The sequence below is a fragment of the Mustelus asterias genome, chromosome 20 (genome assembly GCF_964213995.1).
Source record: "Mustelus asterias chromosome 20, sMusAst1.hap1.1, whole genome shotgun sequence".
NCBI classification, from domain to species: domain Eukaryota; kingdom Metazoa; phylum Chordata; class Chondrichthyes; order Carcharhiniformes; family Triakidae; genus Mustelus; species Mustelus asterias.
Genome location: NC_135820.1, coordinates 55,191,321 through 55,207,325, shown reverse-complemented (window position 1 = coordinate 55,207,325; position 16,005 = coordinate 55,191,321). Strand labels below are relative to the sequence as shown.

At 43.5% G+C, this 16,005-nt stretch overlaps 1 protein-coding gene across 1 annotated transcript in view; it reads left to right on the top strand.

Annotated features, from left to right (window-relative positions):
• LOC144508310 (sodium/potassium-transporting ATPase subunit beta-1-interacting protein 3-like) overlaps nt 1-16,005 on the top strand; it is a 191,173-nt gene that overhangs the window by 73,467 nt on the left and 101,701 nt on the right. The window contains exon 3 of the mRNA XM_078236135.1: nt 11,889-11,969. Coding sequence (XP_078092261.1) covers nt 11,889-11,969 — 81 coding nt within the window. The remainder of the gene's footprint in view (nt 1-11,888; nt 11,970-16,005) is intronic.

The window sequence follows — 16,005 nt, the reverse complement described above, 5'->3', positions numbered from 1 at the left end:
CCACCTATTAGCTGCCCATTTGTGGGCTGACTGAGGACTTTGTTGGGATCTTCCTGTTGTGACTTCGGGTGTGGCCACCATTTATTTCATGAAATTGAAAATCTCTTCAGAGGGCTCCTCGGGGGCTCTCCATCCTGTAGGGACATTGCCCATTTCGGGCACTGGGAGTTGCAGCATCTCCAAGGCTGAAGGGCCTTTGATTTCTTTGCTGTGGTTGATCTCATGTTTACTTGCATTGAATCCATTGATCACAGTTTGACCCGTTAACTTAAACTATCTTTATCTCTTCCAGCCATACTGGTTACAATGGCATCTATCTTTGTGTCACTGGCAAACTTGGATATGTGGATTTCTATCTCCTCATCTAAATCATTAGTAAATATGGTGAATAACTGATGCCCAATATGGATCCTTGTGAAATACCACTGGCTTCTGCTGTCCTTACTGGGAGTCCTCCGGGAATATCTCCCAGAAGGGCATGTTGAAAGTGATGTGGTGACTCGGAAATTGTCACCTCTCGCACTCATATTCTAAGACCATAAGATTCTGCCCCTTTTCTGCATTCATAGAATCATAACGTAGGATCACTGAATATTATCGTTTAGAACAAGGCCATTTGACTGCACTTTTTGAGTAAAGCTATCCAGTCAATCATGTGCGACAAACCTGAGTGAATTTTGTGAAAAAGTAGTGGACAGGAGAATGTCGATTAATATTATTATATGCACTTACAGAATGCCTTTGATAAAGCCCCTCGTAAGACACTGTTAACTAAAGTTGAATCTTAGAGATTTGAAGGTATATTATTGACCTGGTTAGGAAATTGGCTTCAGCGGCAGGAGACGGAGAGTAGGGATAATGGGCAGTTACTCTAACTGACAGGAAATGACTAGTGGTGTCCCACAAGAATCCGTGTTGTGGCATCAACTAGTCACCATATTTATTCATGAGGAGTGATTCTGTAAAACCTGGGCTGTATTCTCGATATTTAGGGGAATAGCTAGGACAGATAGAAAGAAACAATTCCCGCTGATTGGGGAATCCACAACTAGAACATAGGGCTTAATATATGAGGGGTAGGCAATGGCAGATGCCCCCCTCCCCCCCACCCCCCCCACCCACTGAGAGAAACTTGCCCACTTGGGGCTCATAACATTTTTTACCCATAGGCTAAAAATTAGGGCCAGACCTTTCAGGAATGAAATTGAGAAATCATTCTAATTGCAAATAGCAATTGATGCTGGGGCAATTGTTCATTTTAAATCTGAGATTTTTTATAAAGAAATATATTAAAGTGGGTGCATGGAGTTAAGTTGCAGATCAGCCATGATCTCACTGAATGGCAAAACAGGTTTGAAGAATTAAAATGCCAACTTCTGTTCCCATGTTCCTAATTAATCTACAGTTTTCCCATTGCCTTACAAACTGCCCCCTTCCTATAGAAAGCTATTATTGAATCTGCTTCCACTGCTCTGCTAGGTAGTCCCTTCCACATTATAAATTCACTTTTATAAGGCTTAGTTCTTATTCTATGTATGTGCTTTGTTCTGAGTTTCCCCAAATAGCTGGAAGTAGTTCCCTATCTACTCTGTCAGTTCCCTTCATTGTTTTAAGAACTTCAATCTGACCACCCCTTAATCTCACCTCTAGGAAATATTTAGCCAATTCTTTTCCATTATCCAACACGATATTGAGACAATGCATGTATGGGATATTAAAAAAGGGGGTTTAAGATGGAGCAGAAAGGTCAAAATCTAAAGTTGCTGAACTCAACATTGAGTGCCTAGGGTTGCTCATCTGGAAGATGAGATGCTGTTCCTCCAGCTTGCAATGGGCTTCTCTGGAGCATTGCAGCAGGCAAGAACAGACACGTGGGCATGAGAGCAAGGTGTTGAGTTAAAATGGCAAGCAACAGGAAGGCTGGGATCATGCTTGTGGATTGAGCAAACGTGTTTCGCAAAGCGGTCACCCAATCTGCATATAGCCTTCCCAATGTGGAGACCACATTGGCAGCAGTGAATGCAATAGACTCAGCATTATGCTCTCAAGGGTAGTTCTTTCTGTATTAAGTGTGTGAGTGAGAACTCTATTAGATTGTGAGAAGTTTACTTTTACTCATGTATACATGGCTGCTGAGGTCTGCCCATTGTGGATACTGGGTGAGTGGCTATGGAGAATACCTGAGGAGGGGGGATGGGGGGACCATTGGCGGTGAATGGGGGGCCATGAGGGTATGGAGGGGCTGAGGGGAATATGAGGGAGCATGGATGGCCATGGAGATATGGAGAGGAATTGGGATGGGGCAAGGTGTGGGGGGGGGGGGGGGGGGGGGGGCGAGGAGGGGGTGCGGCATGGAGATGACATGGCAGGTATGACAGGGCATAGAGGTGGCCTGGGGGATTAGGGGAGTAGGATGGGTGAGGGGTGAGGTCTAGAGTGCCAAACAGCCTTTATACATTTGGGTCAAAATCCCAGCAAACTGAGGTGAGCCTTCTAACCAGCATGCTTCAGTGCCTGCCTCCGAATGTCTCCAGAGGTATGGGGCCTGACTGCATCATGACATGAGAATATGGGGAGTGGAGCCCTTTCAAAGGAGGTTTCTATATTAGATATGTCCACCTCCTCCAGAAATATCAATCCTGTGTTTCTGCATGTGGGGGAAAGCAAAGCCAGAAGGCATGAAAAAAAAATAGTGACCAAGAAACCTAATGGGGAATTCAGAGGAAACCTCTTTACCCTGGGAGTGGTGGACATTTAGAACTCCCGACTATATGGTGTAACTTGTAGCAGAAGCAAATAGCATTGAATGGGAGGACAGCTAAGGATAAGCACTGCTGCCTCACAGCGCCAGGGACAAAGGGTCATCTGGACTCGAAATGTCAGCTCTTTTCTCCCCTCACAGATGCTGCCAGACCTGCTGAGATTTGCCAGCATTTTCTCTTTTGGTTTCAGATTCCAGCATCCGCAGTAATTTGCTTTTACCTGGGTTCAATTCTGGCCTCGGGTGTGGAGTTTGCACGTTCTCCCCGTGTCTGCGTGGGTTTCCTCCGGGTGCTCCGGTTTCCTCCCACAGTCCAAAGATGTGCGGGTTAGGTGGATTGACCATGCTAAATTGATCCTAGTATCAAGGGGATTAGCAGGGTAAATATGTGGGGTTACAGGGCCTGGGTGGGATTGTGGTTGGTGTAGACTTGATGGGCTGAATGGCCTCCTTCTGCACTGTAGGGATTCTATGAAATGAAGGAGAAGGGATTAGAAAGGTTTGCTGATAGACTTAGGATGGGAGGTGGCTTGAGTGTGGAACACAAATGTTTTCATGGGCCGGTTAGGTCATGAAAATTGTTTCTATGCTGTGTATGCTATGTAGTTCTTTGTAATTCTATGGAATCCTGATGAATTATTATGCAAGGTTATTCTATCCATGTTAAAATGAAATTCCCCAAGCTGAACACCTCTAATTTCGGATGTGATAATGAGCTTCTTGTCCATTATTTCACCCAGTGGGAGCGTATCAGGAGATTACAAACACTCAAATGCTATACTCTTTCCGTTGGATCAACAGAGGAGTGTACTTTCTCCCCCTCTTTTTATGTCTTGCGATGTTGCTGAAATTTATTCTCGGTGAGTAGAATTACCGGATTCTCCTGCTATACAGACAAAGAGCTGAGGTAGATTTCACAGCACGCTTTTGGTGGGAACACAATGCAGCAAAGAACAGAAAAGAACAAAGTGTATCACAAACAGGGGAGGTACTTGAAATGACCTTGAACTGCAGGAGTAGTGACTGTCATCAATTCTATAAGAAATAAGAGAGACTGAGAGACATCAGATTTTCTCAGGGCTTTCCTCTGGGACAGTGAAGAAAGCAATAGGAAAACAATGGTTGTAGAAATACTTCTGAAGAGTAGTCACTGTTGTACTCTGGAGAAAGACAGTAATCGGCACTCGTTTCTGCTCCTAGTTGCTGTTCCAGTTGTTCATCCGGAAGTAAGGATCTTCAGTTGAAAGCAATAGAAGAAATAAACTTAACTTTAGAAAATAAATCGAAGAAAAAGATTTAATAAAGAAATGTTATTAATCAAATGTTATTAATTTACCGGGCGGCACGGCAGCACAGTGGTTAGCACTGCTGCTTCATAGCTCCAGGGACCTGGGTTTGATTCCCGGCTTGGGTCACTGTCTGTGTGGAGTTTGCACATTCTCCTTGTGTCTGCGTGGGTTTCCTCCGGGTGCTCCGGTTTCCTCCCACAGCCCAAAGATGTGCGGGTTAGGTTGATTGGCCATGCTAAAAAAATTGCCCTTAGTGTCCTGAGATGCGTAGGTTAGAGGGATTAGTGGGTAACTATGTAGGGATACGGGGGTAGGGCCTGGGTGGGTTTGTGGTCGGTGCAGACTCGATGGGCCGAATGGCCTCTTTCTGTACTGTAGGGTTTCTATGTAACACTCAAGCCACGCCCTGGGCCACACAAGCTTCACACAATCCCCATCTGCTTTCTATTTATACCAGGTCAGCTGACCCTCGCATCATTTTGCCATTGGTTACATTGTCTACCGGGTCAGCATGTTCTCATTGGTTACATTATAACACCAGTGACTGTCACTGGGAGGTTTGCTGTTGAGTGAGAATGGAATCAGTCTTCATTGTGATGGCCCCCATGGTCATATAACCTACTGAGTGTCAGGAGTCACCGTATGCTGCTTATTTATAAAGAGTGGCCAGCTAGTTGAAGAAGCTGTCATTACCTACGTGTTCAGCACAAGCAAGAGTCAGCACCTTCAAGAGAGGAAAGGGAAATAAAAAGAGAAAATCAGCAAAAATTAGAGCTTTTTTTTGTCAGAATTCAAATTGAATAGTTCTTACAGTTACCCACACTTCACCGAGCACTGAACTTGGATGATCCATCTCAAGTGATTAGTGTGTCCAATCCAAATATATGGTACATAACCACCTCTAATTGTCTTTGTAGACCACTGTTTTTAGACAAAGTAATATTGTTAACTCATTGATAACTACTGCAATTTAATAAATAATTATTTACGATTTGTAATGACTTCAGCCAGGCTAATGAGGCTGGCTTGCTAGAGTATGAACTACCTGATGAGTCCTGGTGGGTCCGGAGGACGACCTGCTCCTGGGCCTGGTGAGGCGAGCCATCAAATAGGTCCAGGCAGTGGGCGATCGACGGAGTCGTCCATCCTAACTGTCTGCCCTTCTGCCACGGCTATATTTGTGGCCAGGTGTCGCTAAAGAGGGAGCATGCGGTATCCATGGGCACAGTTGACATCTTCTGTGTCTGCTGGGCACTGCAGGAGCTGGGGTGCATTACTGACCCCGATAATCACATTTAAATTTGATGTTTTAAGTTTCCTTTCGACTTTGTTTTTTGTTCGGGCTGTTCCCCCTCCTTTTGGGGAGCTGCCCCTCTTAATTTGTCCCTGAGTTAATTTGATTTTGTATAATTAGTTGGTACCTGAAAAGAGATACCTGATGAGTCCTAATTGATGGTTAAATCAGGGAGCCTCATGCTCCCTATTTAAAGCAGGTCTGTCAGACTCCCAGCCTGCATCCAGCAGGGAGCAACTGGAGAGCTGACTGTGTACAGATGTATAGTGTAAATAAAGTAACTTGGTGATGGGACTTTCACCTCCGTGGGGTTATTACACTATTATGAGGTCAGCCTTGTCTCTTGCTTTGGAGATAGGAGGTTGTGAGTTTAAGTCACTCCCTTGAGACTCAACAAAATCTAAAATTGACATTTTAGTGCAGTAGTGAGGGAGTGCTGCACTGTTGAAGGCGGTGTGTTCCAGTGAGATGCTTCTGGCATTCCAATTGCATGAAAAATGCTATACAATTGGACGTGTGTTTTTTTCCATTGTGTTATATGTCAAATCCCAAGCCGACTCTAAAACTAAGTCCCCACTGAAGTGTGTGCATCCGTGCTCCTGGAGAGTGCAAGTGAACACATGGATAGATTTTCATCTGAGTATAGGTTTGCTTCCTCCTTAGAGGTGGGTCTTGGGGCTGAGGCTGAGTCTTCTATCAAGGATGCTCTTCCCTTTGACTTGCTGGTACCTGGAATACAGAGTTACAGTTAACTAGGCAGGTTCATTGTAGATCACTCACAGCCATTGTCCACACACTGTTGATCTATACTGGGTGCATCCTCACTGGCTTGTTTGGGGAAGCTTATCTCACCTTCCTCTCCAACCAGCTCTTTTGCCCGTTCCCTGAATGGCAAGAGGGCCCTCAACTTTGGGGCCTTTTGTTACATGAGATCTATCTGTCTTTATTCTGCATAAAGACAGATGGATTGACTGTGAGCACTATGGATTAAAGAGCAATGCTTGATGAGCCCTCCTTGGTAAGAGATTTGTTTGTGCTGGACCTTACATGAGATATTGAGCTTCAAGTGGCTGGCACATTTTCAGTGTTGATGTCCCATCTGCTGGTCATGTGTGACATTGCTGAGAGGTCTAACCCTTAGACTGTCTTATGAGAGTGTGAGTTTGGAGTGAGCAAAAGTTTCACTAACCCTGGAGAAGCAGCGGAGAACATTCATCTTTTGTGGCATGACAGGGTGGTCCATTTTTTTGTTTGCCTCAGGTACTAATCTCACGGTGACCACCTCCATGTTAGTGCAGTTAGGTGGGAGAATCTTCTACTCCCATCCCGCAGAAAGGGGATCTCCCACCTTTCCTGGACAGCCTGTAACGAATCCTTAGGGGAGGCTTTGCTGCAACATGTTGTTGAGGGTTTGGTTTTATTGGACATCATTGATTCCCTCACAACACAACACCTGGCCTACAGTGAGTGAATGTCCTTCCAGGTGCAGTTTAAGTATGGCACCAAGACCTTCGACCCATGAGGTCATGGTGGGACCATCAATCCCCTGCCCATCCCACCATGATATTCCTTGCGGATGCATAATTAATGAGCTGAGAAGCAGTAGATCACGCCTGTCCAACTCAGCGGGAATCATGCTGACTTTCCTATCTTTCAGTGGACTTATTCTCCAGAATGGAAAATTCCACCTGTTGGACTTTGAACCTCAAAGTGAATAGCGCAAGGTGCCTTTTAGTGGGCCTCAAACAATTGTTGGTTGCTACCATCCCCTATGTTATAACTAGTGTAAAAGCATTTCAAATTAATGACAATATCAAACACACACAATAAAGATCGTCATAAACTAATGGTTTCATGACAAATAAGATGGCAAGTGTAGTTTCAAGATGAAATAGTTTGTACATTTGCTTTGGTTGTACTACCTCCAATAACATGCATTTGAATCAACGGCTGCATTGTGCATGAGTGCCAGTGTATGCTCTTTCACTAGAGTGAGCAGGGAATCACAGAAGATGAGGAAATAACAAACTGATAAACTTCTGTCAAAATACATAAAATCAACACACTTTCTGACACACAAGACCTGTGCACAATAACATCCTGTTAAAAGAAGAATTCTCAGTTAAGTAGCCCTTGTGGTATAATTTTCTAAATGATAGCGCTACACATCCTCACGACATTTGAAGCCACTTCACAGCCAATCAATTAAAGGGCAGAGAATTTTCCGGGATCCCAGCTGTGTGTAGCAATATCCCACAATCAACACATCAGATTAATTGCCAGGTTAAGATGTTTTTTTCTGGGTGATGTTGATTGAGGGAAGAATGTTGGCCAGGACATTCTGGCAAGATATACCCTCTGTTTATGTGTGTAAAGTGCAGATTTGGGATTTTTTTCTCCTCCTCCTGACTGTAAACTTGGTTTAACATTGAATCTGAAGGAATGGCACCCTCTCACAATCCAATGCTAGCTTAGATTTTGTGCTCAGTTCCACAGTGAGTCTTGAACCAACAATTTTCTAATTCAGTGGCTGAACCGAACAAATGCTAAACTGAGTTGGAAATTATTAACGTTAAGAAGTGTTAAATAAGATTAGAGAATTATACAAATCCACAACATATTTTTCTATAATAACCAGTTCGGAAAATATTGTGGTAGTCATATAGAAACATAGAAAATCGAAGCAGGAGTAGGCCATTCAGCCCTTTGAGCCTGTTCGCCATTCATTTTGATCATGGCTGATCATCAGATTCAATATCCTGATCTTGCCTTCTCCCCATATCCCTTGTTCCCTTTAGCCTCAAGAGTTAAATCTAATTTCTTCTTGAAATCACATAACATTTTGGCTAATGATAGTACTGAGTGGCGCAGACAATTTTAAGTTGCTGTGTTTTATTGCCTGTGATAAAATATATGTACGTGGGTGTGTTTGTATTTTCTTGCTCTTGGGATAATTGAATCACTTAAAATAACACAGCAGCAAGCTTTAGTATTTTAAAAAGGAGGATGATTAGTTTATTTCTCATGTACTTACCCCAGAGGTTAACAAAAACATGATGTGTCACTCACCTACACTACCACACACAAAAACTAGATGGGGGCGATTCTCCCAAAAAAAAATTTAAGTGCCAAATTTGCGTTAAAACTGGAGTAACTCCCACTGGTTCTTTAGTGGAATTTTCAAAATGAATCCCCCCACACTCTGAGCACTGCAGAGATTCACACTGAAAATCAGGGGTGAGGCCTAGTTCCGCTGGAGAGGCTGGCAGCATAGCGCTGAGCAGGCCACTGTACATGCGCTGATCTGTCAGAGCGGAGATCGGCGCATGCACAGTGGCTCCGCACTGCTGGCCTCCCGATCGCTAGCCAGCCCGATCACTGGCCAGCCCTGCGACTCCCCATTGCTGCCCTTCAGACACCCATACCCTCCGATTACTGGCTTCTCAGATCTCTCCAGGCCAGCACCGATGTCCCCCTGGCCTGCCCCAATCTCCCCGCCCTCCTGGCAATCCCGACCCCCCCCCCCCCCCGGCCTGGATGGCCAGCCCCAATCACACCCTTCCCTCCTGCTGCTCACGATCCTTTTGCAGATTGGCAGCGGGAACCCCCCACTCCTGGCGATCCCCCCCTCCAGGCCCCATGCCAAATGGCCCTGCCCCTTGGCTTTGCCCAATACCCAGTGGGCTGTGCCAAGGTGCCCTTGGGCATTGCCACGGGGCCACGCTGGCAATGCCAGGCTGGCAATGACCAGGAGGCAATCCCCTAACTCCTGACCTCCTGGGGGCATCCATGGCTTTTGTTTCCTCCAGTGAGGTTGGCCGCCTGTTCCCTGGGGAGCAGTGGTAAACCCCGTTGGAGTGAACCACTCCTAGTGTGGGGAGGGGGGGAGATGAAAGGGGTACGGTGATTTCAAACCCGGACCTGCTGATGATATTTAAATGCCGATTTAAATATGGAAATCAGCTCCACGCCGATTTCTGGCATGGAGCTGATTACTCTAACAAACATTACCCCGGAGACGCGCAGAGGCTGTCATGCCCAGCGGGGAGCCCGCTAAATGACCTCCGCTGATGACTCTCGGCCCGTTGCGCTGCTAGAACAGTGCAGTGGGCTGGGAGAATTACCTCAATTGAAGGTAAATAGTAATTATTTCTCATAGTTTGAATGCTATATCTTTGATGTGGAGATGCCGGCGTTGGACTGGGGTACACACAGTAAGTAGTCTAACAACACCAGGTTAAAGTCCAACAGGTTTATTTATAAATAAACCTGTTGGACTTTAACCTGATGTTGTTAGACTTCTTACTGTATATCTTTAGCAGGGAACCAAGATGGTGGCTATATCATGACACATCAGTGTTGCATCATGGTCTCAAATGAGGGATTGTGGTGATTTAATGACCAGTCTGAAGTCTTCTCCCACCTGTGTTTTAAGTAGCCAAAACCTTTAGATGTGACAAGGCAAATTTGCATTTTTATATTGAAAGTGTCGATGGAATTTTATTTGACTCCTGACTGAGACCATAGTCATTCAATATTAGATAAAGTACTCATGTCCTCTTGAGAGATAAAATAGTTCAATCCACAAAAACTGTCATGTTGCAACTGGGAAGCCTTTTTAACTTCTTTAAAGTACCATCATGACATGATGAATTAAGATTGATACCCATAGAACAACATACAGGTGAATTACCTTGCTAAATATACAGGACAAATCATTTCATTGCATTAAAACATAGAGGCAGAATTTTCCCATACTGCCCGCCACGGGAATTGTGGGAGGGAGGGGGCGGGTGGACCATGCAAAGGTCCAATGACCTCGGGTGGGATTTTCTGGTTTAGGGGCGAACACGGCCGGAAAATCCCACCCAGGATCTTAATAAACTCTGCTATAAGTCTGAGCTTCTTTTGCTTCATGAAGGTATAGGTGGGGTGAAGGAGTATTGTATTATAGTCAAACTTCACACCTAATGAATGGTTTTTTTCCGTTGTTAAAAAGCTAATTGGCAGCCCTGTGACTCTGTTCATTCAAGTTTTTCTAAAAAAAGTAAGTTACGGTCTTTTGAGCCAATGTTCCATTGTCGGAGATTCCTAGTCCAGTCGGAACAGCAACTGGGATTGTAACAGCGAGACGGGAACATTTTGAAAATCAGCTGCTCTCCAAATTTTCCCGTCCCACCCACAACAATGCCTGATGCTGGCGGGACCGGAAAATTCCAACTTATATGTCGGAGTTGCAGAGGATTGGAGGAGCGTTGTGTGGCAGTTCAGAGCACTTCCAGGTGTGCCTGGCACCAAGAGTTCTTCATCTGGTTCCCGTCTGGGGGCTTTAAGAGAAGGGAGTTTCCCCAATGTTCTGGTCAACAATATTCATCAACTAAAATCACTAAAGCATAATAACTAGACCTCTGTCACACTGCTTTTATGGGATCTTGCAATGAACTTGTACCTCCATAATCCAAAAACAAATCAGCAACTACATTTCAAAAGTCATTAATTTGTTGCAAAATGCTTGGGTTACCGTGACAATGTGAAAGATGTTATTTAAATGCGTTAACCTAGCTCCTACCACAACCCACACACACCAGAGTTGTCCTTTTTTGAAAGTATTTCAAACCACTTTGTTTAACAATCAGTACCAACTGCGTCTGCAAAAAAATTGCATTGATTTTCTTATTACTTTTTGCATATTGAGCTGAGATTGAAAAAACATAGATGCATTTGATGCAGTTCTTAACATCAACACAAAACTTTAATGCCAGCTGTAATAATACTATCCTTGAGATCGTGCAATGCTTTGTAGCATCAATTCCAAAATAAACTAAAGAGCATATTACAGTCATATGGGTAGAGATTATAATTGACAATGCTTTTATACCATTATGAATGCTCAAATCAATTTCCTTTCTACTGCATTTTATCCTGTCGTCTTTTGTCAAAATAACCATATAGTGGACCAAAACAATACTAGATCATGATTTCCATCCAATATAATTAGTTTCACTTCATGATATTTGTACAGGCTTTCTGATACAATGAAAAAGTGTAAAGAAAGTGCACAAACTGCAACAGAGAGAGAATGCAACAGTATTTATACTCGTAATTAGTGTCCCATCTATCATCTTGAAGCGAGATAGCAACATAGTTGTAAATCATTGGATGATGTTATGAGTATTTGGAATTAAAATCTATTTTTGGCTGCCTTTGATTGATGAAAGTATAAAAATGCAGACATTGCTCTAATAATGGTTGAGAGTGATGTTTTCCATAATAGTTTTACAGTATTTTGAAATGAATTTTCAGCCATGTTGCTATTCTGGCAGATCAATATCAGTATTGACTTAAACCCAATTTAATGTTGCAGTACTAACACTGCAATTATCTTGATATCTTTCAGATAGTGTAGGATAGTTAAGCATCTGCGTGCAGCTGAATAATCACTATTTTAACGTCTTTAAATGCAGCTGAGCAGTTCATTCAGCGACGTTCATTCATAAATTTGTGTGTGAACATCACCTCAAACCTGTGCTTTTCTTCCCCCTAGTATGCTGTCTGGACGGCACTGTGGGTCACCTGGAATGTATTCATCATCTGTTTCTACTTGGAAGTAGGAGGTCTTTCAAAGGTAGGCTGTTTAGTTATATCTAGGCTGGACTTATTTAAAAGTTGTAGCTACCCATTAACAACTTGAAGCACTCTGTGGAATCTAATGAAGTGATCATGTTGTCCGGGCAGTAACAAAAGGCGAACCCCAAATGCAAGATATTTCCAAATGGTGCTGAGTAATGTAGTGAGTTGGCACAACATGTTGTCCTTTCCATCTTTGGACTTGGGTTTGAACCTACCACCCAATAAGCTCAAACCAGGAGCTAGTGGATTTAGTTTAAAGTTTAAAGTTTTAAAGTTTATTTATTAGTGCCATGAAGTTACTGTGAAAATCCCCAAGTCGTCACACTCCGGCGCCTGTTCGGGTACACTGAGGGAGAACTTAGCATGGCCAATGCACCTAACCAGCACATCTTTCAGACTTGTGGGAGGAAACTGGAGCACCCGGAGGAAACCCACGCAGACATGGGGAGAACATGCAGACTCCACACAGACAGTTATCCAAGCCAGGAATCAAACCTGGGTCCCTGGAGCTGTGAGGCAGCAGTGCTAACCACTGTGCTACCATGCCACCTGCACTGACACATTTATACCCACAGCCTGAATTTCAGATAATTTCACTTACTTGCAGAACCATCAGCGTGATTTTTTTGGGAAATTGAAATGGGACGGTGTAGGAGGTGGAATTTAAATTGACATTCACTGATTGTACCCTCCCAGTGGAGTGCTGTGTTTGGGGAGGATCCTGGCTGGATTCACTATAGTGCTGAATCTCTGTTCTGCCCAGCTTTTGAATGCTGCTAGTATAGGATTGGTAAATGTACCTTCAATGTGCATTGTGGGAACGGTGCAGATGGTGGTTTGCCTACTTTAGATCATTCTATATCAGATCTGATGATGATTGATACTGACACTCGGGTGCATTAATTGAATGATCTGTTTTCTCCCCCAGCACCTTTTATCTTTGACCTTGATGAATCCAGGAAATTACCAAAATGATGAATCAATTAAGAAGTCAAGTTATATTGATGTCCTGATAGAATGGAAAAATAAATATTAACCTTTGTAATATTCTCATAAATGCTTGTGGGAGAAGAATATGTATAGCCTGAGCTTCATTGCTTCTTGGTGAAAACAGTGCGTGGATTAGAAATTGCTTGTCGAATTCTAACTAGACGTCAGAAAATCCAGCAAGAATGATTGACTGTGCGGTTCTTTTTTTAGTTCATCACATTTCCAAGTATCAGATAAATGTCCCCAGAATTTTGATGTTAATAGATTACTAGTAGTCTGGGCTTTATCTGGGGGATTGGAGTGTTATCTTTGACTTTTGAAATTTGATTTTAAATCTAATCCAGAAATAGGTGATAAAAGTTCGCCTGTTACTCTTGTCCGAAAATGAGGTCGGGCATTAAGCTCAAAATAGTATTGAATTTGGCATTGGTTGCAATTTCAGACAAAGGTCTGAATTTTCTATCTGTCAGGCACACGCACTCGGCTGGCCTGGAAGTGGGCGCAAAATGCGCTTCCGGCCGTGGTTGACCCAGCAACACAATTAACCGCCATGATGTGGCGATGCTGGTGTTGAACTGGGGTGGGCATGTAAGAAGTCTCACAACACCAGGTACAAGTCTAACAGGTTTATTTGGTAGCACAAGCTTTTGGAGTGTCGCACCTTCTTCAGGTGAGTGAGGACTTGTGTTCACAAACAGGGCATATACAGGCACAAACTCAATTTACAGGGTAATGGTTGGAATGCGAGTCTTTACAGGTAATCAAGTCTTAAAGGTACAGACAATGTGAGTGGAGAGAGGGTTAAGCACAGGTTAAAGAGATGTGTATTGTCTCCAGCCAGGACAGTTAGTGAGATTTTGCAAGCCCAGACAAGTCGTGGGGGTTACAGAGTCGTGGGGGTAACCGCCAGCCAGAGTGAGACGTGCGCTGATGATAGGCTCAGCACGATCAGGGAGGGTGGGAAGAAGGTGAGCGCTGAGAAGAGGCAGGGTTTCTAATGTGTTCCCTCAGGGGAACAGCCACTGCGGAGTCTCAGGGAGCTGCAGGCCTGCAAAAGATAAATTATGATGGAAAAACTAAGCGAAGAGTGTCGAGGCAACACGTTCAAACAAAAACCTCAGTCCCCAGACACATTTTTGAATTTTATTTCAGCCCAAATAGTGTGAAAATGTAAAGGCTGCCTGGCCAATTGGCCTGCCTGCAAAACGTAAAAGCAGACGGGCTGTGTAAAATTGTGTTCATTCGACCCCTTAATGGGTTAAATTGCCGACTTCATCATTGGTGGGAGCACCTCAGACTTTTTAGTCCTGTTTAATTCACTATTATTTGACAGAGAGGAAGAAACATTTACACTTGATCAAGGCTGCAGGATGTTTTAACCAATGGATTACTTTTGAAGTTCATCCACAAGCTGACTTTAGAGGGTGAACAAGGCCCCATCTTCTGCTCTACATCCATCTGCTAACAAATCAATGATTTCAGCTGAATATCCCTTTGTTCAGTTTGTAGTCCTCTGTATCAATGCGCTGATATGTCAATGTGCTCTGCCATCACCTGCCCTGCTTTTCTGTTCCCATTCTAACATAGCTACAGTCTGATACTAAATACTATTATAGATATACTACCAATTGATGATGCAATGTACTTAGAGTCGTAGAGGTTTACAGCATGGAAACAGGCCCTTTGCTCCAATTTGTCCATGCCGCCCCTTTTTTTTAACCACTGAGCTAGTCCCAATTGCCTGCATTTGGCCCATATCCCTCTATCCCCAATGCCTTACCATGAACTGAGTAAGTCCTGACCTGGTTCGATCCACCAAAATGCATCACCTTGCGTTTATCTAAATTAAACTCCATCTGCCATTCATCAGCCCACTGGCCCAATTGATCAAGATCCCATTGCAAAGAACAAAGAAAATTACAGCACAGGAACAGGCCCTATCCTAGATAATCCTAGATAACCTTCTTCACTGTCCACTATGCCACCAATCTCGGTATCATCTGCAAACTTGCTAACCATGCCTCCTATATTCTCATCCAAACCATTAATATAAATGACAAATAACAGTGGACCCAGCACCGATCTCTGAGGCACACCGCTGGTCACAGGCTTCCAGTTTGAAAAACATTTTATGATTTTATGAACTCGTGCTTGTGTATGTCCACTTAAAACTCGCACCAGACATTCAGTTGTTACTCCCCACATCCGCTGGCCATTAGAATGCAAAATCACGGGTACTGCATCGACGAATTTGTGATATCTACCCTCAACGGGCAAAGATCCAAACTGGCAGTGTAAATTCATAAAGTTACCATTCCAGTTTTTCAACTAAGAACGTGTAAATGCTTATTTTAGATAATTAGCTGTGAACCTTTTGTTTTTGTTAGGAAAATGTGAAGCCAAAATTTAATTACATGTTAACCAAAGTAATACAGGACGTAACAATATTGATGTTAAATTCTTATTCCCAGAAAATGCCAGTGCCACCGTGTGGTAATCCTGTGCTACAAAAGTGTAGTCCCCTCGCTAAACTACAGGAGATACTTCTTATATGCTATCTTTCTTTTTTGTGATTGTAGAATTCCTGTGAAAGTCATTCAAAATGTATTTCTAATTTCACAGGAACTGTGGAATATCTCACAGTGGGACGATCAGTGTGATGTGGTTTTGCTGGTTTTTGGGGTATTAATCTGAAATCGGAGTGTGGCATGGCTCAGAAGCAAACTCAATGGGGTTCCATCCTTGAGGGACTATCACTCCTCCACAGAAATCAAGTTGAATCATGACTCCATATTTAGACCAGAACTTTAGTGTCAGTGTAAAGAAAGGCCACTTTGCTTGTGTAGCATGACCCAGCACAGATCCCTTTGATACGCCACTGGACGCTGGCTTCCAATCACTAAAGCAGCCTCCTGTCATCACCTTCTGTATTCCACAACTGAGCCAATTTTGAATCCACCTCCTCAAATTACCTTGCATCCCATGTGCATTTGCCTTCTTTATAAGTCTGCTATGTGGGACCTTTTCAAAGGTTTGCTGAA